Source organism: Lathamus discolor, chromosome 18 (genome assembly GCF_037157495.1).
Source record: "Lathamus discolor isolate bLatDis1 chromosome 18, bLatDis1.hap1, whole genome shotgun sequence".
NCBI classification, from domain to species: domain Eukaryota; kingdom Metazoa; phylum Chordata; class Aves; order Psittaciformes; family Psittacidae; genus Lathamus; species Lathamus discolor.
In genome coordinates this window covers 1,087,075-1,114,834 of record NC_088901.1, presented here as the reverse complement: position 1 = coordinate 1,114,834, position 27,760 = coordinate 1,087,075, and the positions used below count along the sequence as shown (strand labels likewise).

The 27,760-nt window shown below is 45.0% G+C and overlaps 1 protein-coding gene across 2 annotated transcripts; it reads left to right on the top strand.

Annotated features, from left to right (window-relative positions):
• Position 1: 1 nt before the first annotated feature.
• Positions 2–27,147, top strand: KIAA0319L (KIAA0319 like). 2 transcript variants are annotated; one of them, XM_065697963.1, is made up of 21 exons: positions 3–305; positions 1,483–1,649; positions 5,900–6,594; positions 10,855–11,146; positions 11,896–11,997; positions 12,867–12,964; positions 14,109–14,196; positions 14,815–14,907; positions 15,396–15,528; positions 16,234–16,462; positions 17,452–17,575; positions 18,106–18,238; positions 19,054–19,202; positions 19,502–19,653; positions 19,834–19,972; positions 20,153–20,312; positions 22,025–22,167; positions 23,002–23,124; positions 23,608–23,698; positions 24,030–24,121; positions 25,481–27,147. In XM_065697963.1, exons 2-21 carry the CDS (start codon positions 1,508–1,510, stop codon positions 25,666–25,668), a joined length of 3,366 nt encoding a protein of 1,121 aa, XP_065554035.1. In that variant the 5' UTR covers positions 3–305; positions 1,483–1,507; the 3' UTR covers positions 25,669–27,147. The 2 variants fall into 2 exon arrangements, 1 of the variants encoding a protein (XP_065554035.1); XR_010616608.1 differs by lacking the exons at positions 23,608–23,698; positions 24,030–24,121; positions 25,481–27,147 and having other exon boundaries at positions 2–305; positions 22,050–22,167; positions 23,002–23,091.
• The last annotated feature ends 613 nt before the right edge of the window (positions 27,148–27,760 follow it).

Here is a 27,760-nt window from a genome sequence, read left to right as displayed (position 1 = left end):
CGCGGCCTGTGGGCAAATCCCCTGTGGCTGCGCGGCCTCTCGGCCCGCTGCTGGGGGAGCGCCGGGACGACCGGACCCGCAGCTCCGGTACCGACCGATAGGCGCCGGCGGAGGCCGTGCCGGTTCCGGGAAGCGAAGGTTCAGCTTCCGGGTGAGGGGTGAGCGGGTGCCCGCTGCTGGCGCCATGGCCGCGGGGCAGGAGGCCTCGCTGCCCCCCGGCCCGCCGCGCCGGAGGCCCGGCCCGGTCCCGCCGCCCGCCTGAGGCTGCCGAGGAGCCGCTGGGCTCGCCTCGCCATGCGCCCCTGGTACGTACCCGCCGCGCTGCTTCCTCCGGCTCCCGGCCCTGGGGCATTGACAGGCAGCTCCGGGGTCGGGCCTCCGCTCTCGGCGTGTCCCGCCGGCCGGCTAGGAGCGGGACAGCCCGGCTGTTGCCGCGGCCTCCTGCACCGAGCCGTGCCCTGCGGGAGCGAGGGGCCGGCGGAGCGGAGCCCGGGAGGGGACGTTCCGTTACCGCCCCATTGGCGGAACAGCCGCGGGTTTGCCCCTCTCACCGCGAAGTTTTCCTCCCGTGGGTGTCCTTCCTGCAGCTCCCGCTCTTTGCTGTGGGCTGGGGCTGAAATTCCCTTGGGGGTTAACAGACGGGAGCGTGTGAGCAGCGGGCTGGTGGGTCTGTCAGTGAGAGCATCCCCAGTGTTCCCTGCAACAACATTCCCGTTCATCCTCCAGGAATGGCAGGTTTAACCGCTTGTGCCTGAAGGTGCTTCACTACTCTTTAAAATCAGACACTATCCATTACTTGTGAAGTAATGTGTGTTTTCATTTCACATCATCCGAAGGTAATTTACATTTTAGTACTATATGAGGCTATAAAAGAGCCTTTGGCATTAGAAAGGCTGAGAAGGATTATCAGTGTTTCTGTGATCTCTGCCCAGTGGAGCAAAACCCGAGGCGAAGCATGTCTGTAGTGCTGTGTTTCTCAGTGTTGCTGCATTCTTGTTTCTCTTTGTTTCTGGCTGGTACCAGCCAGCACCAATGTACAAGCGATGACATCTCCAGCAGATGTGCCGGGTTCATCAGAGCCTGTGTTATGCTCGTGTTGCTCCTGGGTGTCTGTTCCCTGGGGTGTATTTGGAACTGGAATTTCTCACAGGTATCTTTGCAGTCCAGCAGGCTGGATAGTAGATATATTGGATGTTTTGCCACCAAAAGTGGTGGGGTTTGGAGGAGGAAATCCCAAGGATGAGGGCAACAGCTCTCATGGTAGCCTGCTGTGGCTCAACACTGGGAACTTTGCCACTACAAATTTCACTTCTGTATCAGGTGTTGGTAGTTAGTAAGCAGCAGCTGGACTAAGTCACAGCAGATAAGACGTTCCTTTACCTCTGCAAATGTGCCATGCTCTTTAGAGCATCGCCGGGATCTGTGCAAGAACTTACCAACTGCCAGTGGACGTTTCGTGTTTCATATCTTGCGTGTTTCTAGAACCCCACTGCTGCCCACAGAGGCCATGGAGAAGAGGCTGGAAGCCAAGTTCAGCATTAGCGCCCGATTTCTGTCACGATACTGCCTGGGAAAAGCTGCAAGGGAGCTGAGAAGTCTGCAGCTGTTCTACCTGTGCGCTTGCCTGTGTGCCTTGTGCTCCTCAGCAGGTGAGTCTCCTGTTTTCTCTGGGATCCTGCCTGTAGTTTTTGTGATATCGTCCCTCTCACTTGTTTAAAACGCTCTGAAAGTGAAATTATTACAGTTACTGAATGAGCCATCAAAAGGGTGGGAAAGATGTGGGGTGTGACGGGATTCCTTTTTCTAACCCTAACTTGCTCTGATAAGGACCTGTTACTTTGAATACCGAGGTGATCAGCAGCAGGGATCCGTCTGTCCCGCAGCTACTGTTCTGGAAAATACCTGGAAAATAATTTCATCTGAGGATTACTCAAAGCAAGTTGGGAAGGCAGGAATGGGTTTTTAGCCTCAAATGTTTAACACTCTCCCCAAATGCTGTGTGTCAATAGTCTGTATTTGCCTATGGGCAGTTGTGTTTGCTTTTTTATTTCCTGTTCAAACTTGAGTTACCAACCTCCTGCTCAAGTAAATAACTGAGTTAGTGGCTTGTATGGGGCTTTCATGTAATGGATTGTGTGGGGTTTTGCTCGTTTGTTGTTTGGCTTTCTTTTAAAGTTTAGATTCTAACCTGATTCTTAATCAGCTAATTTAGAACCTGGGACGATGTATTTGTATTCCTGGTCTAGGAAAGGGCACTCAGCACTGTGTGTTTGGGTGGTGTGTCAGGTGGATTGTGGGTTTCCTTGTAGACTGGACTTCCTGTGTGACATTTACTGCTTTTAGTAGTATCTTAGAAGTATAGAACTGTGAATCCAGTGTCACTCCCAGTGTGTCTTCTGGAGAGTGCGTCCTATTTAAGGGCTGGTCTGTGTGCCATGAAATGTATGGAAATAAATCTAATTATATGTGACATAATTATGCCAATGTGAGGACATTTTCCATTCTAGAGTTCTTGTTCTTTTGGTCTTGTTTGTGTCACTTAAGCAGCAGAGTTTGATAAGCTGAGGAGGAATTGTGGCAGTGGAGTTGTGTAAAAGGAGCTTGTGTTGACATAATTGGTTACATGTGATGGATTGAGAAAGTCTATAGAGTCAAGTCTTTAATCATTAATCTGATGTCAGGAGGGATTAAGTGCCTGAGCAAGCCCATGAACCTGAGCATATTAATAGAAACTGTTCTTGTCCGTTCCGTTTCCCTGCTGTGAGCTGCTTTGCTGGCACAGGAACTCCTGAGGTCCTGAGAAGAGCAGCAGTTTTTCTACTGATATATTAGGGAATAAAAAAACTGACAAAGCCAATGTTAAGAAGTGACTAAGCACACTTGCTGTGCAGGCATCCTGTGATGTGTGTTGTGCAAGGCTGGCTTGGCTGCTGGGGCTTAGGAAAGAGCTCGTGCTCAGGGCTGTTTGTGCTGACACGTTCCTTGTGCTTTTCTCTGAAGCTGCTGGTGTCGATGCTGTCAGTGACCAGATTTACTGGACTGACCCAGCCTCTGAGTTCCTGTATCTGCCTGCTCTGTGTGGTTTCAGCACAAGGAACTGGAAGGAATAGACCAGACCACTCTCAGTAAGGAGTTAGTAACTCTGCTGGTACTTGGAGCTGCCCTCTCTTGTTTGGTGCAGGTCCATGTCCACCTAGTGAAGGTGCTGCACCAGATTCTGTGGGCATTAGCAGAATTCTGGAAGTGAAATCTGGCCAAAAATATAATTCAGATCTCTGCATCTTGGTTTAGCAGTGGGTTAAAAGAGAAGCAGAATGCTCTCAGCATGGTGGTGTTGTGTCATCTGGGCAAAGTCCTGGCTCTGGCATGCTTAGGAGATGCTTATGAGGATTCAGGTTTTACATTTTAGATGAATTAATATAATACTTGTGTTATGTGGTGATTTTTCGCAAGAAATAATTTTCCCTGGGAAAACTTTTGGCCTGTTCTGTTTGTGCCCCGGTTCTAAGCCTGTTACTGGAAAGCTGCTGCTGAATTTCACTGAGTTCTGTAGCAAGTTGATAATTTGAGTAGTATGTATGAGCCAGGGCTGACATCTCGACACTGGGCAAGGAGGAGGAGGCATTTTAGGGATGTAGGAAGCAGTACATTATTTTCATGGGATACGTTAGGGACAGTGCTTCACCTTTAATATAAAGGTAATTTTTTTAGACTCAGCTGAGCCTGAATGGATAAGATCCTTTTGAAATTCCCAGTGATATTCTTTCATTAGTTACTTGTTTCTTTAAGCCTGGAGTGTGTGTGTGTACATACATACAACTTTTGTGTGCACACATTCCCCAGCCCATATCCTGTCCTAATTTCAGACCCATCAGGTTAGTGCCAGGTGCTTATCCCTGTGTCAGGGTGACTGTGAGTCCAAGCACTCTGGAGTGTAATGAGGCCAGTTGTGGCCCCGGGCAGGCTGCCTGTCTGCTTGCTCTCCACGGAAGTGCTGTGTGTTGATGAAGTGTGACAAGGATGGTGATGACTTTAAAGGTGCTGATGTCAAGCTTGCTCTCTGTGGAACATATGCAAAGTTTCATTGACACACTCAAGCAGTTGGACGTTGCTTGAGTGAAGAGCTTCAGCATCTTCTGCACAGTTGTGGTTTCAGACACCTGCAGGGAGCTCTGGTCCCCCATCAGCTGGTCACAGATCCCAAGTGCATTCTGTTGCAGCTGATACTAGCTTTCTGGAGCCTTGTCTTCAGACTGCCTTTACTGAGTTGGCTTCACAATAAGGTATAAATGTCACTTTTTTTTTCCTGCTTTCTGATGTTTCAAAACCAAGCTTTTCCTTGTGGTGGTGTTAGTTCCTTTTTGGCTTGAAATTCTTGGTGTAGCAAGAGATTCCACACAAAAGGCAGGTGAATATGGCCTTTTTTTTTCATTAAAAAAAAAGTGGCTAATCCATTCTGGGTGAGAAAAACCGTTGTGTTATCTTTAATGACCAGGAGTACAGAAGCTGTTATACCTGTTTCGGTGGTTGGGATAACTGAATTAACAACAAGAAAATTAACAACAAAAAAAATCTTTTCCACTTGCTTTCTTCAGTCATACAACGCTAATCAGGTCACAAAAGGTTATAAAAGTACTATAACTTTCCATGCACCTGAGGTATGGTGCAGGAGTAAGGTCAAAGTCATAGCACTTTGATACCACTTTGACTCAGAGGATTGGAGTTCTTTGCCATCTTAGTAGTGTGAGGTTAAGTGTCCTTGTGGCTGGAGTCCTGAAGTCAAATGGTTCAAGTAGTGCCAGGCAGTGAGGACCTTGCGTGATTTCTTCCAAGAATCATAAAACACACCACAGTGCCATCACTAAATTACTTCTGTTTGGTTTATGAGACATGGAGATCTGTGTGGTCTTTCTCCTGTGCCCCACTATATTTCATCTTTGTTTGTAACTTGGAAGTGACAGGAGAAGTGGGGTGAGACTTCTTAGGGAGACAGATGGATCAGTAGTCTGTACATCCATGCCCGTTTATTTGTTTAGTTCCAAACATAGTGAATGTGGGTATAATGCAAAATGAAGTCTGTACTCAAGAGTTACTGGATAGTAATGTTACTGAACTTTTCTTTATATGCTGTCAAGAAATGGGAATCAGGGTATTATGACTGAAATTCAGACTATTTTAATGGAGAAAAAAGATACCCATTTGTGTTACGTTCAAGAACTCCACTCTTGACAGACAGGGAGCTGGATCTGGAGCATCTGCACTACTCGGAGTCCAGCGACAGTTTGTAATCTTCCAATGACCTGTTATCCCTTGGATGATGAACACAGCACAGCATAACAGCCTCATAGGTCATTAGTCTATTTTTAGGGAGTCCTTAATCTGCAGAGCTCTGAATTTTGGAAGCTTTTAATCCATTGATCCTTGCAAGCATTCTGAATTTTTTTCATGCTAAGAAAAATGTAGAAAAAATATGTAAAACGGTTGCTGCTTTAGTGCTGATCTGTGCTCTTAAGTGACTTTTAAAAATGTTTGACGTAATTTGTGCTACCAGTTTGTGCCTCTTAACTTGCTGTGTAGCCTCAACCTCACTGTCCAGGCTGTGCCTCACAGTCCTCTCTGAAACAGGAACCTTTCTGTTCTCGCTTCTTTTGCTGCGGATGGCTTTACTGTCCATTACTGTTAAGGGAAGTGGTCCCTTTGGTAGGAGGTGCAGATTGTTGCTTAAAACTTTGTGTAAGTACCAAGGCCAGGTATAGGTTCTGAGGGGCCTTCATTTTGTTGTCCTATCCTCTCTGTCCCACATTACTCCTGTGACCTAAATTAATCTTAACAACGGTGGTGAATATCTACTGTCTGTTACTTTAAAGGATTGAGAATTGTCTTCCCTCCCCTTTCCCAGATGCAAACTGGAACCGATCTAGATGTGAGCCGGGGAAGATCCTGTTTGGTGGCCGTTTGAGATGGTGGGAAGATCACCATTTACAGCTGCTGGAAGGGTTTCACACCGTGCGCTCCTGTCAGGCTGCTTGCTGCCAGAGCCCCACCTGTGATGCCTTTTGGTTCTTGGAAAATATGTGCATCCAGGTGAACTGCACTGTCCCTGGCATGTGTCAGGCAAACAGGACTGGCTTCTCTGACTCAGTTTTGGTGTTTTTAAAGAAATCAAAAAGCACAGAGCGCTTAAAGTTTCAAAGGGAAGGTGATGTGAAGACCTGGTTTGACAAGTGGTTGCACTCAGGCATCCCTGTCAAGAGGACAAAAAGACTGCGGAGGTCATTCCAGAAGCGGAGTGTGGCAGGTAACAGGGTAGAACTCCTGAAAAGGGATATAGCAGTGAGCCCCAGCAGGGAGGCTGCAGCCAGAGCATCAGACAGCAAATCTAGAAGCAGCCGAAGTGAAGCAGAACTCTTGAAGGATCAAGCACTGAGGCGCTTAGTGGCAGACAGGCCTGTTCCTGAAGGCCATCCAAATGAAAAGAAAGACTTGCCGAAAAATGGACAGAATCCAAGAGAGCAGAAACCCAAAAGCCTGTTCCCTCCTAAAAGCAATAATGTGAACAGATCAAGTGATGTGGATGGTGCTGGCTTGGCACAGGTAAGTGATTGCTGGGGCTGAAATGGGGCTGCTTTGGACAGCTGTCACCCTTCTGCTCAATTTGCTTTATGTAGACTTCGACTTAAAAGTCCTTAAGTGATAAGATACCTTTCTGGATGCCTTTTTTCAGCCTCTTGTCAACAAGGCAAGGCCAAGGGTTGGGGTTTTTGTTTGCTTTATTGGGTGGTAGGGTTTTTTCTCTTCCCCTCTTTCTAGCCAGGATAAACTATCTTTGGAAAGATGAAGGGAGATGGAGGTCATGGTAACGCTAATGCTGATCTCTTGTATAATCACACGGTGTATTTGCCAGGTAGAAGGAACAGCGAGACGTGATGTCAGTGGGAAGTGCCTGGGAACTGCAAACTGTTACCTGTAAAAGTACCTTTTTAGACCCACAAAACTAAAATAAGCTGTTTTCCTTTGAGTGCTGAATAGAAACACTTTTGTGGACTCCTGTGTGGAGTTTCCAGTGTACTTTCACATCAGCTGCTTGCTTGGGTTGGCATCTTAATGCCATGTTTTTTCTTCTGTTTTTGAAGGCTGCTTCAGGTTCCCAAATCCACAAAAGCTTACGTTGGCATTGGTTGAATGAAACCACTTTAGTCTATTCCAAACATGTACAATGTAAAATTAGTAAATCTAGATGGTAAAGAGAAATTGGCATGCTTACATTGTTAAATGTTTGTAGAAAGAATTCTGCTTTGTGAAACTGTTCCTTAAATACCTTTTGCCATGTTTCTAGGATTTGGCACTGTTGAAGCCCGATGCCTTTTTTTGTGTAGTAGCTTTCTTGTTGTGGAAACTTAACTGAATTTGTTTCTCTCCCTTGCATTCAAATCTTGGTTGCAGGTAGGGCTGTGACTGGTCTGAGCCACCGCCCTGTGGAGCCGGATGTGGAGAGCAGCCAAGTGACACTGCTAAGAGCTCCAGGGCAGCCCGGGTGGCATGTGAAATCATGCACTAAAGCTTCACAAATGTTTGGTTTTCTAGAACCCCGCAGCTTTTAGGGCTGACTCAAGATCTTTTTCTTCTCCTTACTGGTTCTTGCTGTGAAGGAAGTCCATATCTCTTGACAAAATGCAGGTTCATCCAAATAAAAAGGTCTGAGTAAAATACATTGGCTGTGATGGAATTCCTGGCAGTCAGGCTTTTGAGGTTTAGGATGGAGGTTTTGTGGAGGAGAAAGAATTAAAAAATCCACCTTAACAGGAGTATTGAGCTAAAGCTGGTTCTGTCCAGCCCTGGGCTAATTCCTTGCTTATTGAACCATCCAACTTTCACCTGCAAAATTATACAGCAAGCTATGCAGCTGTCCTTGCATTTGTGATCTGTGAGCAGTTTAATTCAGGCCAAGGAGATAACATTCAAGGCTGTGTACTTGGGATGTGGCCAGCCTCTGCAGGAGGTCAGTGCTAAAGCAGGGAGTTTTCCAAGTTGGGTTGCTTATAGACCGAAATAAGGCAAGTTACACACATGGTGAAATCAGTACAACTTTGCCTGGGCTAGATTTGGTCTTGCTGTACCCACGCTATGGAACCAGAGGTGGGTGAAGGAGAGTGTACCAGGATGAACCAGAGGGCACCCTGGTGATCAGCCCTTAACTACGGAGGAGAATCTGCCTTTCCATTAAAGTGAGTGACATTTTCCAGGCCCCAGTTTTTTTTCTGCCTTGTTGTAGAAATACTTGTCAATTTTAAAATACAGCATTTAATAGCCAAGCAGGAGAAGTATTTAAGTGCAGCACTGCTGATGCGAAGGGCTGCTGCAGCACTGCAGCAGCTCTGCAGGCAGACTGGGAAAGGCTGCAGCCTTTAAAGTGGAGTTGCTACAGCAGAGCCACAGAACTCATTCCTGCGCTCAGCTCTGGCTACCGCTGGCCCTAGCAAGCCCAGTGCTCGACTCTTGCTGTCACACTTCCAGCTAGTGCTGGGTGCTTTTACCCTTGGAGGGAGGAGAAAAGGTCTCTTTTCACAGCCAGCACTAACTCTGACGCATTTTGTGACATTAACCACATTTGTGTCAGGGATCTTTACAAACAGGTCATCTAGGACACAGTCTAAGCCGAAAAGAGCCTGTTTTGTAAATTCAGACCAGGCTTAGCAAAGTAAGGTGCATTTAAATTAAAAACACGAAGAAAATTCTACAGATATTCTTTCAATTAACAGATTCAGAGTGGATTCTGATGCATGTAGCTGTTCGAGTTCTGCCTTACACATGTAAGAGTCTCAGACACCAGGTCACTTGTCCCAGGGCTAAAGGCAGTTAGCAGCTGGAATCAAAAGTGTCTGATGCTTCTATGTTCACTCAGGCCAGTATGCTACTTCTCTCTACTTTCTAAGCTAATGAGGTAGGACAGCTGGCAAACTTCTAGTCTCTTTCTCCTTCATCCCCAAGAATGAAATCTTCTGTGCTTTGAAGAATTCAGGGTTATGGAGTAAAGATAAGAAATGTCTCAGCTTGCAAGCATTAGAGGCATTTTTGACTGTTACTTTGCCCCAGGCAAAGCTTATCTAATTCCAGCTCTTCTCAGGCATTTGGCTGTCAATTCATCCCGAAGACTTCTGGAAGGAAGAGGATCTCTCTTAACTCTAAAGTGGGTTATTTTAGGCATTAAAGTCAAGGAAGTATCCAACTCACTGAAAATGTTACCTTGGCTGCTGTGCCCAGCAGGTAGATGCTGGTCTGCTAAGCAAAAAGTGGTCTCCCATAGTGGTATGAAGTCAAGGAAGCCTTCTCCTCCTGTGCAAAGTCTGTCTTGAGTTCCTGTTCCTCTTTTCATGCCATCATTTCTAACCTGGGTAAAAGAGAGACAGTATCCTGAGCTGACCAGAGTTATGAATGGGTGCAAGATGATACTGCCTGGGACAGCCACAGTCCTGAGCCTGCCAGTGGAGAGCAGCATGGAGCAGTATGCCAGATTTTGCCTGATCTTTGTTCCAGAGAATCCATAGTTCTGTTAAAAGAAACCCATCAGCAAGTAAGCAAATAGAGAAAAACGGCTCATGTCTGTTATGCTAACAAATAGCATTTGATTCTTTGGTCCATAAAGCGGAGATATTAATCAAACCTACTGATGGATTGAGATGTTTGGGGACTGAAGGAAAGTTAGCTGAGAGATGGGAGAGAAAACAATTTGCCCAACTGCAAAAAGAACTTCTTGCAGAGAAGCCTGTGCTGCTTTTGTTGCTACTCTTGGCTGGCTGTTTAATACATGCAACATGGCTTGAGTTTTTCAACTGGCATTTAGTGTTTTCTGGAGCCCAGCCCATTCCCTGAGCAGCATTTTGCCCACTATGGTCTAAAGCATTTTTCAGTGCCTGTTTCCTGGCCTGAATGCCCAACAGCATGGTGTAAAAGCTTGAGAATATTTCCTCCAATATGAGCTTTTGATCAGCTCCTCTAGGGGTGGGTAATTCAGCTCCAAAACACTTCCCAAGTCTAAGATGGTAAATGGCTCTGTTTGAAGTATTTAGCAGATGTTCTCAAAATAGAGTTAGCTCAACAAAATCTGCTGCACACATGTTCTTCATGGTGGAAAGCAAATTGTCAGGAGTATTGCCTGGCAGGCTAACAACTAGAATGGGGCTGGGTATTGTAAAAGGAATTTTGTGATGAAAGGAAGGAAATTGTTCCTGACACTTTGATTATTTTCAATAAAGTGCCTCATCCTGTATGGATGTGAGCAAGCTTTCTGCCCTCCAGCTCATCTCCCTGCCCCAGCAGCATCTCCTGTGGCATGCACGCAGGGAGCTGCTTGGGGCAGCTCACCTTGCTTTGAAGAGTGATTCTGAAATGAATTTCCTCTTGCTGCAGTGATTTGACTATTATATAAAAATGCCAGTGCAATCCTGCTCCCTGATTTCCAACTACACGGCTTTAGAATACATGGACAAAATAGCCCGCATGGTCCCTGTTTCATGCTTCTGTCTTACCCCACCTCTTTTAGCTGCACTCACTGCAATTATGATCTTTTGTTGTGTTTGCCACATGAGCAGCCATGGTACTTGAGGTGCTGTAGTTAAATCTGTGGTTTTAAGTAGTGTTCAGCTGAGCTAGAAACGGCCTATCTGCTGTGGAGAAAGAACATGGAGAAGCAATGCAGAGGAGAAAAGAGGAAGCAATAAAATATCCTGCTTCTGGGAAAAAACAAACCAGGGACTTTTCAGCCTCTAACTGGAGGAGGTGAAGTGAGCTTGAACACAGTAAATAAAACTGGCATTTGGTGTTCAAGTCAAACCAAGACAGCTTTTTCCTTTACAGATTCACACAGGAACATCTGCACCAGAACCATCAGTGTTGGCTACGTTCTCCAGTCCTGTAGCACAGGGCTTGACAGCCACAGGGAAGACTGAGAATCCTGGGCAGCCAGATGATTCTTTGGTCCATCCTCACTCCTCAGATGTGTTGCCCACAGTCAGCCCTGTGCCAGTGAAAAGCACAGCGAAGATGCAGACGGCTACTTCTGTGCCAAGTGGAGTTCCCACAAATGGCAGTGTTCCTACAACCCAGACCACCACTGCTGTGTCACCAAGTACTACTGCCACCACTCCAGGTGAGAATGTGAGCACCCGAAGTGCAGTCAACTTTCTGGTTACCTTAACGCTGCAAACAAGAATAAAAATGCCACTGGATGTAGTTTTCAAGTCTTCACCTTGTAGTCTTTAACAACAAGCTATCAATTTACTTGAAATGAAATGCAAAGACAGGGATTGAAAAGAAAATACAAATAAAAGGACCAGGATTGAATGTCGAGGTTCCATACTCAGTGAGGTAGTTATGCAGTTTAAAAAAAAAAAAAATCTCAGCCCCCAGGCAGTCTTTCAAAAAAGAAATACCATGGATTCTTCATCTATTTATGAGGGTCTGGAGCTGCAGGTTGGTAAATAGCAATGTTTGTCTTGCTGTGTCATGGGGCTGCAGCTGGGTTCACCGCCGAAAACATGTCAGGTAAAACCCTTTCCATTTTGCTGGGCCTGGGTAAATAGATTCCCCTGTACAGGGCCTGAGGTCATGTTTCAGCTCTTTAGAAAGGGAGCAGGAGCTGCACTGAGTCTGCAAAGAGAGAGAGGTGCCTGAGCCATTTTGGGCTTGTCTTGAAACTGTAAAACCCTATTAGTGCTTTTGCATTAACAATGACAGCGAAACTTAAAACAGGAACTATATTGAGTGATGGGATGTTTACAAAATACAGCCATTTGTAGCTGGTTTTTGTTCCACAAACTCTGAAACCAAGGTGGTTTTGGTGTACCTATTTAATTATTTTCCCTGTTCCTCTTTCAATTCTATGTTTCTCCCACTCAGTTATGAAGGAGCTGGTGGTTTCTGCTGGAGACAGCGTCGAAGTGACTCTGCCAAAGAATGAAGTTCAGCTGAATGCGTTTGTGCTCCCTGAGCAACCACCTGGTAAGGCTTCCCTGGGAATTCTCCTAAGGGCTTGTGATGGTGAAATGGCAAATGGGCATTATATAGGGCATTAAATAAGGACAGTCTTGAAAATGTCTTTTGTCAGGGAACGCTTTCCTGTGGAAGTTTTTCATCCTGTGCTATTACCTTGTGCTGCCTCTTGCAGAAAATAGCCAGGCACAAGAAACATTGAAAGTGCTACAGTCATTACATTTGGGAGATGGCATGCTCTCAGAGTGCTATTGAGGAAGCAGTGGATCTTCAGCATCTATTCATGATATTTGCTGATTGGTGACAAGCTGTCTTAGTAAGCGATCTGTCATTTGGTGATTTGAAATCTGGTTTGGGAGGGTTGGCACACTGAGGAACACATTTCTCTACACATCACACTCCTCATTTCATCATGCAGATTGTTCACAGGTATTTGTAAAGTTCTTATCTATAACTCTGTCCACAGTGGCAGTGGGAGGCTGCAGAGGAAAGGTGAGCATGTTACGTATTGTACAGCAACAGGGATAGATGCATTCTTGTTAAAAAACTGACATTACATTGTGTCTGCAGGACTTGAGGTTATGATAGGACTTTTCTCTCTCATTATCCTGGAGCTGTGATTGTTCCAAAGCTCTTTATTGCCTTAAAGGCTGAAAGATGGGTTTTGGCTCCAGAGTACTTGTGTTTAGAAGCACAGATTGTCTCTTTTCCTGGGTATATTCCCAAAAAGCTGCAGCCCTAACTCCAAGCTGTCTTATTTCTCTGTAGTGTGGCAGAATGTGCCTTGTAAATGTTTAATACCTTTACTTTTTTTTATCATGGCAGAAAGACAGTCCTTTAAAAACAGATGTCTGGATCTTTTTTATTTTTTTTTTAAGGAACCACTTATTCCTATGAGTGGGAATTGATCACTCATCCAAAAGACTACAGTGGAGAAATGGAAGGGAAACACTCCCAGACCCTCAAGTTGTCTAAGGTAAAGCTTTTGCTGCTTCGTATCCTGTTGTGTTAAATGCTAAGTGGAGAAGATGGGGACCCTGGCAGCCAGGAAAGACTTGTGTGTGATTTTCAAGATGAATAGGAAATTGCATGATGGGCAGGCAGCCAACATTTGACTGCAAGCCCTCTTCTAAGTCTCTTATAAAAACGAGATTGATCTGGCATGGGGGAAGGAAGAAATTGATTTTGGGATCTAAAAGCTGCCTACAGCAGTGTGTCAAGCCATACAAATGTCACAGTTTATCATTAACAAAGGGTTGTGAATATTTCTGCTTCTGAAGCAGTGTGGTGGTTTATTCAGGTCTGAAGCCTTGAAGTCCCACTGAAAAAGGAACTTGCTGACTCCATTAACGAAAGCTGTGAAGTTTCTCATAGCATGTCCCTGGCTGCTGCTTTTAGACAAGCTCTAACATTGAAAGGATTCTTAACAGGGAAATGGCTTTAAATATTGTGTGAATATACAGTTCTGTATTTGTGAGACATTCCTTTGAGCATCTTGGATTCTGCTACACTCAGAAAACATCTACAGGCTTTAGTCACAATATCGTGCAGACGAAAGTCTTTCAAAAGGAGCATGTCTGTCTCTGTCAGAGTTTCAGCATTTTGGGTATCACGATCATCGTCCAGCACATAGTCCTCCTTCACCCTCATTTTAGTTCAACAGTTAATGATGAAGGGGTTATTGTCTGATCCATGTCACCTGAAAGGAAGAGAAGAAATACTTCCCTGTGTAAAAACACCCAAGAGGAGATTTTCTTCTCTTCCATTCAGCCTTTCTCATCTCAAATGCAGTCCACTCATACAGATTCCTGTGACCAGACAACCTGAACTAATCTTATCTCTCTTCTGTTGGCCTCTTGTTGCTAGAAAATAAAGCTTGACTGACAAGCCTGTGGCACCTGTGGTAGAAAGAAATATTAGCCTGGTTTCTGCGTAGCCCATTGTAAATTAAAAGATACGTAATACCCTTTTGGCTTGGAAACCATCCTTTGCTGTGTGTGCGTAGGTTGAAGTATAATTGCCCATGTTTTATGGCGCTAGTGTGCTAAAACATGGTAACTCAATCTTCTAATAGCTCCTGACCATCCTGAAGGTAAATAATCTTTTGTGCTTCCTTCCAGCTTACTGTTGGTCTGTATGAATTCAAAGTCGTTGTCGATGGGGAGAATGCACATGGAGAGGGTTATGTGAACGTAACGGTGAATCCAAGTGAGTCACTGGCATTGTGTCTTTTAGCTTCATCTGTCTCTGATAAACCAATACCTGCATCATCGTGTTTGGCTTATTTGACTGGACTGTGGTTTAATGTAGTGAAAATTCGTTGTGCTGTAAACTCAAGATATATGTATGTGCATTAAAGCATTTCCTGAGGTGTGAAACTATGGTCTGTCCTTGAATGCTTGACCCAGTATGGGAGAGCTGATGCAAAGCAGCCATTTTCAGAGTACTAGTGTGGTGGTAGTTCACCTCCTTGCTTTCATAAATCCCTGTTGGTAGCACTGTTTCCCCAGATTGGTGTCTAACTTGCTGAAAGCATGAATCACTGTCACGGACTGTGGAGTTTTCTGCAGTCAGTCTGATCTTGGCTCTCTTGGAGCTGTGGGCCACAGCAATTCCACACTTTGGACTCCTCTCCTGGACTCGCTGACTGCAGGACTGAGGGTATAGATAGGGCTGGGGAGATGAAAGAGAATGTGTAGTACGTATTCTGTTTGCAACTCCTGGCACACAAAGGCCGAGTAGTTTTACTTGTAGAGTTCCTTGGCCAGGGCTTTTTTTCGTGATCTGCCTGTAGATGTCATTGTAACAGTTCGGATATCATTGCAGAGCCTCGGGTGAATCGCCCTCCTGTTGCCATCGTGTCCCCACAGTTCCAGGAGATTTCACTGCCAACCATTTCGACTGTTATTGATGGCAGCCGTGAGTACCTGCAGTTTTAAATGCAGCAGTCTGTCTTACAAGCCTGGCTTCTGTCTGTTGGATTCTGGGCTGGCCCTTTGGAAAAGGTCTAAGAGGAACTGTGACACTGTCAAACACGTTAGTGAAAAGAATCAGCCTCTCCTGCCAGCAAAGGGGAGTTCCCTTAAATAATTTTAAGTTGTTTTACTCCCAGTTAGCTTTATTTTGTAAGTGCTTTGGTTTGGGTTTTTACTTTTCCCCCAGCACATGTAGAAACCCGGGATTGAGGGTGTTTGAGTATACCTGTCAAACAGGGTGGAGGAGAGCACACAGTTTGTCTGTGCATCAGAGATTCCTGAAGTGTTAGTCTGGTTTCATAAACAGGGAGTGGGCTTGCACCAAAAATGCCTTTGCCCACTAAACCATTACTGAATTTGGGGACTGAACATCTGGGGTTTGTGAAGCAGCATTTCCCAACTCCTTGTATGTGCATTTTCTTCCGTAATTAGAAAGCACTGATGATGATAAAATTGTCAGCTATCACTGGGAAGAACTGAAGGGTCCTTTGCGAGAGGAGAAAGTTTCTAGTGATACTGCCATATTGACACTGACCAACCTGGTACCTGGGAATTACACATTCAGGTAGGTTATTCCCTGGAAAAGTTGATCAGTTCTCATCCCTTGAAAGTAAAACCTACAAGATTCCTGAAAAAAAACCGTGGAGAGAACTCTACTTTGTGATGTCCTCTCTCTGCTTCTCCACTTTCAGGTAGTTTATAGCTTTTCACTTCAGAAGAGATAAGCTATCCAGCTACTTTTTATTTTTATGTTGTAGCACTGGTTTAAGATGATGGCAGAAGGGAATGAATGGTCTGCCAGCACTACAAAATGTCTCTTGAAATATCAAATCTGAACTGCTTGGGTAGAGGCTTAGGAAGAAATGCAGGCTTAAAAAAACTTAAATGCAGTGTGTTTGTCCTAGATAAGTGAATAAGGCCTAATGGTTTTATTCACATACCTGAGTAATAGAGAGTAGCTGATTTTACTTTCTTGTTTGTCCTATGTTTTCCCTTTGGTCTGTATTTTGGTGTGATGTCCATGCCCTGCATCAGCAGATCTATTTAAAATAAAATAAACCTGAGTACCTATAACTGAATGCTTATCTCCTCTTAAGCAGCTGATATATGAACTAATCAGATTGATTTCCACATCTAGATTTAGCAAAAAGGAGTTCTGTTTTGTAGTATTACCTGCATTTGACTTCAGTTCACTCCAGCCAGTGTTTTGTATTCAGCTCTGATGATCATGACTCTTCACCGCCCTCACTCTTTGCTTTTCCCACTTCAGTCTAACAGTCGTGGACTCGGATGGTGCCAGCAACTCCACCACTGCTAACCTGACTGTGAACAAAGCAGTGGATTATCCTCCGGTGGCGAATGCAGGCCCAAACCAAGTGATTACCCTGCCTCAGAACTCCATCACCCTCTATGGGAATCAGAGCACCGATGATCACAGCATTGTCAGCTATGAGTGGCTGCTCAGCCCTAACAGCAAAGGGAAGGTGATGGAGATGCAGGTCAGTGCAGGTCTCCAGGACTCAATTTGGGTTACTGATTAACTGACTTTTTCTCTGTAATCAAACCATTTTTAATTGACTGTTAGCAAATGTCTTTGATAATCCTACAGAGCAAGCATGTGATGATTAAATATATACTTAAATCAACATGAAGCTGGTATTGGCTTAGTGGTTCAGCTGTGTACCAGTCTAGCCGCAGGTTTTCACTGGCATCCTGTTTCCTTTCTTGAGCAATGCCATACAACAGGTCTCAGCATAACGTGATCACACCCATGTATTTCACTTGAACCTGTGTGGCTGCTAGGGAAGCGTGTCTTTCTCTGTTCATTTGCTGACTTCTCAGAATATCAGTGGTAGCTGAATCAGGGATTGTATAGCAGGGATTCTTAAACAGGTGTGGAAGCCAGACTGTGTGACCATTTAAGTACCTGCTGGTCAGGATGGCATTTAGACACACAGGATAACCCATTGTACCAGGCGAAGCATTTCCTAAGCTGGGCGCATGCAATGGACTGGATCTTTTGAGTTGAGCCTTGGAGTCTAAACTTTGCTGATACTGGCCAGACACTCCTCAGTCCTGAACAGCGTAAGATGGAACTTGTTTCCATGTCATTGTTTTTCTTTTAAAGATTATTACTACTGTCAAAGCTATGGAATAAGAAAACCCATGAATCAGCTTCACAACGTGTATGATTTGCACAGGGCTCCCCAGAGGGTTTGCTTGAGTTGCTAACTACTGAATCTCAGACGTTGTGAGCACCTGTATGGCATTACTCTTGTTACGTTCCACAACAGTGTACATATTGCTGTGTATAAATTTAGCTGTAAGTGCCTTGTATGCTCAAGTGGCACAGACTCCTGGCCCCATAGCAGGAGTTAGTAATAAGCCCCTAGAACCTGCTGATAATAGTTATTTTGGAAGCAGATTCTTCTCTCTGTTTTTATCTGCATAAGGATTCTTTTTAATACATGAATATGTTTTCTCAAAGGGGGTGAGAACACCAGTGCTGCAGCTCTCTGCAATGCAAGAAGGGGATTATACTTACCAGCTAATAGTGACTGATTCTGCCGGGCACCAGTCCACAGCAGAGGTCACTGTGATAGTTCAGCCAGGTAAGCTGCCATTAGCTGCTTTTGCCACTTCCATTCCAGAGGTTAAAGGTGAGCATCAATCTGTCGACATAATCCAGAGTTTATGGTACTTTTGGGCTGACTTCAGAAAAGCTGCTCTAATTTAGGACCATTCTGGGCTGGTATATTGCTGATATTCATATTTGTTGATTTATTGCCTTTCTAGGCTGTTCTCTTATTTTACACAATGTAATCTAACTGATATTATCCCAGTGTAACGGCAGGATTGTATTTCCAAGCAGCTGTCTCTGCCCACAGTGCTAGGTCCCAGGACAGGAGCAGGAAAAGTGGAGTAGTCTTTAGAAAATGAGAGCAAAAAGCAGAGCTCCTACATCTTATTTTCGTTTTATTGCAGATGTGTGACTGAAACACTGATCTGACTGCTTTTAGCATCACTTTCTCTTGAGTGCGAGGTTGAGATAGTGGGCAAGAAATATACTAGGAATCATGGAAAAAAATCTTATTGCTGGGGTTTGTGGTGTGTGTATGAAAAATACTGCATCCTTTTTCAGAGAACAATAAGCCCCCAAAGGCAGATGCTGGTCCAGATAAAGAATTAACTCTTCCTGTGGACAGCACCACTCTAGATGGCAGCAAGAGCTCAGATGACCAGAAGATAGTCTCCTTTCTTTGGGAAAAAACCCGGTGGGTATCATCTTCCAACTTGTTCTTATGCATGTTGCTGGGGCTTTAATTTAAAACAAGACTCCTCCTACTTGTGTTAAATCCTGGTCACACTGGTCCTGACAAGCTTTACCCGTGACTAGAATGATGTTTCTGTTATCTTTAATTAGAGAGAGGTGGAGTTGTGTTTGAGCATTACAGGTAGCTTTGCCTTCATCTCTAGGCCTGATGAAGCGTGGTTGTGGTTTGTAAAGGAGACTCTTGTAATCCAACAACAGCAGGGCCTTCTGAGTTGATGCTTTTGCAGAATGTTTGAATGGGGCAGTGGTGTTCTCATTGTCACACTTCCTTTCAGACTCTAAATACACTGAAGTGCTTTAGGGAATTCAGGAAAAAGTCTGTGAGCAACTTGCAGTAGCTTTTTCTGTTTGCTAAAGCAAAGTGTGTGTGAAGTAGTTCTTAGAAATGAACTATTTCTGCTGTATACCTTTTCTGTAAAAAAAAATAGCTTATTGTGCAATTCACAAGCCAGTTCTACTGAAAATACCACTTTTTAAACCCTACTTGAATGCTGGTACCAGTGCTCCCCTGGTTTGAAAATAACCAAAACATGAAACCACCAGAAATTATACTTTTGTTCTGAATGCTGCACTTCCTCTTTTGATTGTCTTGCTGTAACTGGAGGAAATAATTTTGCTTTTTGTCCTAGATGCTATATTTCCAAGCAACTGTCTGTATGCATCCCCATAAACTCTGCTTGAGCTCAAGCCTCCTGATTGGTGTGAGCTCTTGTGGTCTGTGCAAAGCTTGAACTGATCCTCTTGTACTTTGGTTAGGGGCCCGGATGGTGTCAAGCTGGAAAATGCCAACAGCAGCATTGCCACCGTAACAGGCCTTCAGGTTGGGACATACGAGTTTACTCTGACAGTTAAAGATGAGCGGAACTTGCAGAGCCAAAGCTCCGTCAACGTCATTGTCAAAGAAGGTATGTCCAGCCATGAGCAGAGCTGCCCAAGACACAGGTTACCTCTGAGCAGTTCAGAGGCACAATAAGAGTAAGAAATGGGTGCAAAATAATGTGGAGAGCACTGAAATGGCCTTCTCTAAGTCAGGGGTTTACCCTTTTCTGGAGGGACAGTATCTTCAGCTGAATCCTGCAGTTTGTAATTTCCCTTCTCCCAGGGTTAGCCAGGATTGCTGGGGTAGAGTGGAGATCTAATGCAGTAGTTTTTGATTAGATGTTACCAGATTTTTACTCCAACTGCTTCCTTTTTGTTTGCTTAGAAATAAACAAGCCACCGGTTGCAAAGATTGCTGGTAATGTTGTCATCACCCTGCCCACCAGTACAGCTGAGTTAGATGGATCGAAGTCCTCTGACGATAAGGGAATTGTCAGCTACTTGTGGACACGGGATGAGGGGAGCCCTGCAGCTGGGGTAAGGTTTCTTTTTTAAATTGCAGTCTGATGCATCACAAACTCAGTGAAAGGGGCACTGACAGCTCCTGAGGAACTATATAGCTCATTGTTGTAATGTTACCTTGTAGTGATATCCCCAGGCATGATGAGATATCATGCTTAGTTTGTTTCCTGCTACTTATTTTGCTCTGTCTTTCAGGAAGTCTTAAATAATTCAGACCATCATCCTATCCTCCTCCTGTCCAATCTGGTAGAAGGGACCTACACATTCCACCTCAGAGTAACAGATGCCAAAGGAGAGAGTGATGTGGAAAGGACCACAGTGGAAGTCAAACCTGGTGAGTCTGGGTTTTGTGCTATAGCACAGTTGCCTACATTGAGCTAGCAAGCCCTCTGTTTGTGATTCTGTAATCTTGTGTTCAAAGCAGAAACATTCTGGAAAGATACTAGAAACCTGTCTTGTCCCCAGACTGTTAAATAGAAGTTCTAAGGATCTGTATTATCTACATTCGCACTAGATCCTAGGAAAAACAACCTTGTGGAGATAATTCTGGATGTTAATGTCAGCCAGCTGACCGAGAGGCAGAAGGGGATGTTCATCCGACAGATAGGCGTTCTGCTGGGGGTCCTTGACTCGGACATCACTGTGCAAAAGATCCAGCCATACACTGAGCAAAGGTAGGGTTCATCTGGGACTGTACCTGGGGGGGGAGTGCTTGAGAGTTTAGTAAACCAAGGGCTGTTTTCTCTTGTAAAATAGACTGGACAAATGGAATGTGTGGAGATGTTGCTTAACATGTGATATTCCTGCTTGCTTGGGCCAGAGAAGGTGTGTTGCCAGGCAGGTCTGTGGTATCTTTCCCCTCTGCAGATGATGCATTGTCCTTAAAAACTGTTTGCTGTTGCTAATGTCTTTGCCCCCCAAATCTGTACTTTAAGAACTAATTACATTAAGAACTAATCTTACCTGGTTTTGGAAATTGTGAAGACTATCTGAAGGATATTTCTGCCTCTGCACAAATGGCTGGTTAGGGTAATGCACTGTTCTGAAGAAAACTTCAGCTGCTGGTACTACAGCATTGTCACAACAGCAGCTGGACATATCTCCATACTGACCGTGGCCCATCATTACTGTAGGGGTGTTTGAGGATGCCTGAACACGCATGTGAGCGGCATGGCAACAGCTTATCAAGGGCAGAGTGGTAATCTGTTGAAATAAGTGCAACACTGCACTTGATTTTTACTAAAGTTGAGTAGCTTTAAGGTAGATAAAGCATTGAAAAAGATTTAAGGGACATGCTTGAAGTCATGCAGCAAGTCAGCAATAAATCTGCAGCTGTACTTTACACTTTCCTGAGTTCTGTAACGTATCGATTCCTTCATGTCCACATTGCCTGCTGTAGCAGTAAAATCAGAATTCATTATCCGTGCAAACCTAAAGAGCTCAGAAGAGAAGAGCCAGCACTTTCTGTTGTAATATTACCTTTCTATTTCTGCCATGACCAGGCCAGTTGCCACTGTCCTTCACTGAGTAAGGCAAGTAAGGGGTCCTTGCAATTAACGCTTCATCTGTTTCTGTGTTTATTAAGTAAATAAAAGAGTGGGAAGTGTTACAAAAGCGCACATTATTTTCTGACAGATGGCTTGAAGATCCCATTTTTGCCTCAACTATCAAAGTAGCTTGTACTGTTTAAAAAAGATCCTTTTCCCCCAGCTGCTGTTCACATACTCTGAGGGCTTTGCTAACATGCTGTTGACTCATAGGCTCACTGGTGATAGTAAATGTGAAGCATCCTTCAGTGAATCTGAAGGATCCGCAGGGCTCTGCAAGGCGAGCAAGCCTAGGGGAGCCAGTTCTTGTGTCACAAAGTTAATGCACTAAAAGATGCAGAATACAGTATCCTCTACACCTGTGGGGTTTTTTTCTGGCTAGAATGCTTTGTGCGTTTAAGCAAAGCTTTGCAAAAGACTGTAAACCTTCACTGTCTTCTCAGATGCTGGAACTCTGTGCTGAGCAGTTAAATGAGCCTCCAAGTTCCATGTGCAGTAAAGTCTAAGGATCCCACAGCAAGGGAGGGAGTTTATGAAAATGGGATGACCTTAAAGTTTGGAGATTTGCATGCTTAGCATGAACATGTAAACATGTGCTTAATAAGCAAACTCAGGAACAGTCAAGCCCTACCTTTGAGAATATGGATGGCTCAGATGTCTTGAAGGGTCTTGTGCTGTATGACCAGCTCTACCATCGTTGCTTTCAAGATGGACCCAGAAGTCTAATCCTCAAATAAATCTGGGATGCTGAATAAGTCCCTCTAATGACAGACTGGGGAGAATGGCTCTCTACCTGATGTTTGGAGAAGCAGCAGGTAATCATTTTTGTCTGATTCCAGCACGAAGATGGTGTTTTTTGTGCAGAACCAGCCTCCCCATCAGATATTCAAAGGACGAGAGGTAGCCTGGACGCTAAAAAACGAACTAAGGAAACAACAGTCAGACTTCCTCATCTTCAGAGCGTTGGAAATTAACACAGTCAGTAAGTAAGAGTCTGTTAGACTACACATTAATCAGTTATTTACCCATTGGCTCTGTCTATTCACTATTTATGTAAATGGTTACTTGTGTTGCTAGGAAGATAAAAATTCACAAAATCAAAAGCAGATTGATCCTTATAAAACTAAAATACTGTGTTAATGGAATAGAGCCAACAAAATGAGTATCATGCTGAAAACAATAGAACTGCAGATCTTGGTAGCTGTGAACATACTCATTTCCTCTGCAGCACATGCATCAGTCTGAAGGAAATGTTTCCTTTCCATCTTTGTGTTACAGCTTTGCGTTAGCACTGTTTTTCTTTTATGAGTTCCATCCTGTGAGGATCATTTGCTGATCAGTTAGATATTTTAAACTAGAATTATGTAAAGTAATTATTTTCATGACTTCCTGATCTTACGGTTTTGTGGCCTTCAAAAGCCTCTCTTCAGTTCTGTTTGGTCCTTTTAAAGGATCTATTTGTTTCTTGTTTTGCAGGCTGGGTTTGAATTTGGAAACCAAAACCTTTTTTAAAAACATTTCCATTACAAATATACAAATTCCATAACTTTCATATCAAATTCATGATTAGGCAAAGTTTTCTTAGCATATTTTGTGTGTTATGTTGTTAGTGAAGTGAGACTTTTTAGTTAGGGATGAGCCTACATGCTTATGTTTGCGCTTGTTACTGCTTGTGATTACGGCTAAGCTATGAATCTAGTCTATGAGTGACTAGGTTAAAATAGAGCCTATGGGAATTGTCCTTATTGAACTGTAATGTCCTGGTTTTGCCTCACGTGTGAGTCTTTTAGTTCACCTTGCTGGTTTTGGTCCCTAGCGTGTCAGCTGAACTGCTCTGAGCATGGTCGCTGTGACTCCTTCACCAAGCGTTGCATCTGTGACCCTTTCTGGATGGAGAACTTCATCAGGGTGCAGATGGGAGATGGTGAAAGCAACTGTGGTATGTGCAACCTGCCTGGGATTGTTCATCTGTGGAAAGCAAACAGTATTTGAAAGCCAGGGTGGGCAGAGTAGCAGGCACCTTTCTCACAGTATCTCTGACATTATTCTCACCAAGTCACTGCCCCAGTCTCACAACACAAACTTCTCGGGAGGGGATAGGGAAGGGACTCCTCTTCAGACCCTCTCAGTGAGCACTCACTAAGATCTGAGTCCATTCTTAATGTATAAATCACCCCTTGTTTCTGTCGTGCCCTTACAGAGGCTTTCCTGCCACAAGAAAGCAATTAACACGCATTGCCCTTGTGCAGCGAGTCTAGCTTCCATGGATGAGTTAGTGGTGCTGTCAGTGATGCTGGTAGCCTCTAATTTTGCAAAGGGTCAGGCCTTCCTGTTTTCTGCCTGCAAGAATAGTCATCTAAAGCGCACGCCATCAAATGTATGAGGTGGTAAACTGTCTATCTCTGGGGTGTTCTGCTTTCAGAGTGGAGTGTCCTGTATGTGATCATTGCATCTTTCGTCATTGTGGTTGCCTTTGGAATCTTATCCTGGATGGTGATCTGCTGTTGCAAAAGGTAGGACTGAGGCCATAACCCCCCACTGTATCAGTGCTTTAGGAGCTGCATTAGATGAAAGATTCAAACCCAGCAGGTCATCTGCTTAGCCCTGGGACTCAAGTTTTTGTAACTTAGTGTTTCAAGTGAAACATTGAAGTCCCAGAACTCTGGGTTCAGTTAAGAAGCAAGATTTGGATTAACCTAAAAATGTGAAACTAAGGAAATGTTTTCAGTGTTTTATTTTCTGATGTGAAGGTAATCTGAAATAAGCTTTTAAGATCAGAGTTTGGTTTTTATTCAGCCTTTTTTAGAAATGGACTGCCTCTTAATTCCTTTTCTTCCCCTTTAGACGAAAAGGAAAAGCCAAGAGAAAAAGCAAATACAAGATTTTGGATGCAACGGATCAAGAAAGCCTGGAGTTAAAACCAAATCCCAAAGCAGGTAAAACATGAGACGGATGAGCTCAGCATTTCCAGAATGCTGACTAAGAACACTTCCTCAGTGGGCGTAAAATCACAGAGTGAAACAAACGTGATGCTAGGCACTAACAGATGAGTCTCAGAAGATCTAAGAGCTTGTTTCAGATCTGTATATAGTCAAGTTATCCCTTTGGTTTAGAAATTGGAACCAAAACTGTCCTGGTCCTAATGTCTCTGTATCACAGAAGTAGTAAGTGGATGTATGTAAGCTTCGCAGACCAGCCTGACCCAGGCAGCCCAAACCTGGGTCTTAACTTCTCTTGCTCTAAAGTTTTCAACTGGGTTCTGGTAGTTTGAAATGTGTGTTTCTAATAGGAGCGTGCACCCTGGTTTTGTTTAGAGGAGGGGTTAACTGTGAATGGAAAATAGTCCCTGATCCTTGTTGGCTAGTGAAAAATAACTGCTCCTCCTAGTATTATCCCATTTAAATGGTGTTCCAGCAAAGTGAACAGAACCTAAGAGCAGTATTGGAGGCCATTGCAGCGACAGAGCTGATCAGACAATTCCTCTGAGAACCGGGCTGTCCCAGCTGCATAAATACAGATACCCTTGAAGAAAACCTGGGTTTTTTCCTCCCTCAGCACCCAACTCTGCTTTAATCTGAGCATCTGTCACCTTGCCCACAACAGCCGCACTGTTAAATGAAGGGCTTATTGTTCTGCAGGCTGGAGCAAATGTGCCTCAACCGTTTACTCTCTGGTAACTGAACTCATCTTGCTGCTTCTGAGGCTGGCAGCTGACTAAAGTCATTTTCCTTGCTAGGTGTGTGCAGGGAGCATCCTGCAAACAGAGGAAATGTTGCATTTCTCCATTAAGGAAAAGCTCAATTTAAGTATTTCCTCTGCTGACAGTAAATATCTCTCTCCTGTCCTTGTGCTTTAATCTAAATTCATCCTGCTAATTTATCTCTGTGGGCAATAGAAGCAGAGATGAGAGTAGGGAGGGTAGTAAGAACACCGTGATCTTCTCTCACACACACCTGTGTATTCTCTTTACTACAGCCTTTAGCACTCAGAGCTTTCCGGGCAATGCCCCAAGTAAGGTCAGGGAGACAAGCTCCCACATATATTCACAGCCCCTTCTGGTAATGTCATTTGCTTTCCTACCTGTTTGTTGTGCTTTGCAATATCTTGGAGTGTTGTGATCCCTGTCATGCCAAAGTGTCTGAAACAGGGTCACTTTGGCTTCAGCCACACAGGAAAGTCTAATTAGGCCGTTCCTTTGACATGGTAGGAAGAGTCTTAAAGAGGGAATGGAGTAAGGTGAGGTTGTTGACCAGTATTAAAAGCATTTCTGACCTGAGAATCTCTCTTCTTCAAAGGTGGCAGACAGAAATCCCAGGTCCTCAACACTAGCCTGATGCACTCAGAGTCTGAACTGGACAGCGACGAAGCCATCTTCACATGGCCTGACCACGAGAAAGGGAAACTGCTGCGGAGCCAGAACGGCTCCTTGCGCAATGGACAAGTCATGCTCAAACCCAAGAACCAGAGGGAGGAAATCCTATAGCTCCCCTCAGGCGGCCTTTTTCTGGAGCTCAGTGGGAAAGGCCACTCCCGTCCCTATCCTACAAGGGCCTTTGGAGGCCACTTTGATTAGGACAACGCTGCTAACTCGTTTCACAGAAAATACCTTTGGTTTTGTGGGTTTCTTTTCAGTTAAATCTGGTTGTACTTGAATTTGAACTTCAAGGGAGATCAAAGGGAGAAGGCAACTGTGAGTCCCAGGTGAGGCATCAGGAAAGGACAGAGCTGGCATCTGGAGAGTGGCAGGAGAGAACCACTTGGAGCAACTGTGAATGTGCAGGACCTTCTTAGCCCACCTCAGACTGCAGTGGAGGAAACACCCATGGACTTCCAGCTCACTTTCCTAGGGAGCTCCTCAGAGAAGGGAGGTCAAGGCTGTGCTTTGAGCTGTGCTCTGAGCTCCCTTCATGCTCCAGTAGCTTTCCAGGGGCTACTTGTGCTGTCGAACAGCTTTCTTCTCTTTTACTCCCACCTTCCCTAATGGTTTAAGCACTATTTTAATATAGACTTGTCCTTTCACATGCACTTGGCTGCTTTTGGAGTGTAGAGGAGGGGGAATCTAAACACTATGGTCACACTCCTCAGCTTGCAGGTAGGAGAGGGTTTTGTAGCTGTTCTCAATTCCTCACTGGGAGTGTTGATGACATGGTGCCTGTTCAGGTGTGAAAAGCTGACCTGTCTGTGGTAATTGGCTGGGCTAGGAGACCCCCTCCTGCAGCAAGCTCTCCTCCTGGGTACCAGAGCCTGGGTACCCACCTTTGGTACCTGTGTTTAATGTCTGGCTTAATTCCAAAGCTGTGAGAACTTGTTCAGTGGCCCCAGCAGCTTCTGTTGGTCGCCATGCCGTCCGTGAGTCTGGACATTAACCATATCTCAGTTCTGAAATGCTATATACCAGGGGGTTTGGGTTTGGGGGGGGGTGGTTCTTAAGATTTGCACAACCCAGGCTAACGGAGGTTGGTATCTTCAGTTCCCAGCAGCTGGCTGCTCCCTCTGGCTGGCAGTAGCAGCCTCATGTTATGGTTGAAGAGCCCTTTGGGCTCCTAACAACGTGTTGGTGTCCTTTAGTTGGTGGAAAAGGGAGCTCGGTGCCCGAGGGCATCCCATGGTGAGTGCCAGCACCAAGGGACCATGTCCCTGCTGCCTGGGCCCTGGGAGGCAGATGTGTGACCATCCTGGCTCCTTTAGCTCGCTGTGCTGCTGTTGTGGGTTGCAGAAATCAGCCTCTTGCTGGCATGAAGGCCACCACTACTCCTCTGTGGATGGGTGGGCAGTTTATTGCCTTTTCTTTGTGTTTAATTTAAAAACTGGAAACTTGTTTCATTGGCTTTTTTTGAGCTATGAGAGCCGAAAGGCTGTAAGTTCCTCAGTTGTATTTATATTGCTGCACTACTGACTTGTGTTGAGCTAGATGAAGATTAAACACTCTTGAATGAGAGGGAACGTTCCCTCGTTGAATGTAGTCATGGCTGCTGCTAAGTTTGTTTGCCTGGGCCCTCGGCTGCCTTCCTCGGGCACCAGCACTGGAGCCTGCAGCTCTCCTGAGGACTGAGGCTGTGGAATTGTCTCTCTCTTGCCTGCGTCACAGCCGGGGCCACCCTCAGCCTTGTCTGTGTCACACGCAGCTGCTGCTCCAAGCCAGGCTTCCCCTCCCCAGGCAGCTCCTGTACCCACTTTCCCAATGGCTCCTTCCCTCTGAGCCCAGCAGGGAATGGCTGAGGCCAGGATGCTCCCCATGGAAAGGGGCACAGCCCAGTGCTGGCTGCGTACAGCGGCTGCTTAACTCTTGGGTGATGCCACCCTCTGATGCGTCTCCATTTGGGTGCTGGATGAGGAAACTACGACAAAATGAGGGTTTGGAAGCTGCAGGGATTGGCCCTGGGACTGTGCCCAGGAGCAGTTTGTGCTGTTGGAGCTGTTGGGCTCTCACTGATTCCGGTCCTTGGGCCTTGTGCTTTTGAGCCTCTTGCTCCTTCCCATCCTGGGGAAGTCCCTGTGCGGGTCAGGGCTGGGTGCGTTGGTGATTGCTGCAGGGAGCAGTCCCCTCTCCGGAGCGCAGGGCGTGCTTCCCAGCT

Coding starts and splice junctions, on each gene's coding strand:
- KIAA0319L (XM_065697963.1), top strand. CDS start 1,508: ATGGAGAAGAGGCTGGAAGCCAAGTTCAGCATTAGCGCCCGATTTCTG. Junction 12,965..14,108: donor AGACCCTCAAGTTGTCTAAG/GTAAAGCTTTTG, acceptor GCTTCCTTCCAG/CTTACTGTTGGTCTGTATGA. Junction 17,576..18,105: donor CACTGTGATAGTTCAGCCAG/GTAAGCTGCCAT, acceptor ATCCTTTTTCAG/AGAACAATAAGCCCCCAAAG.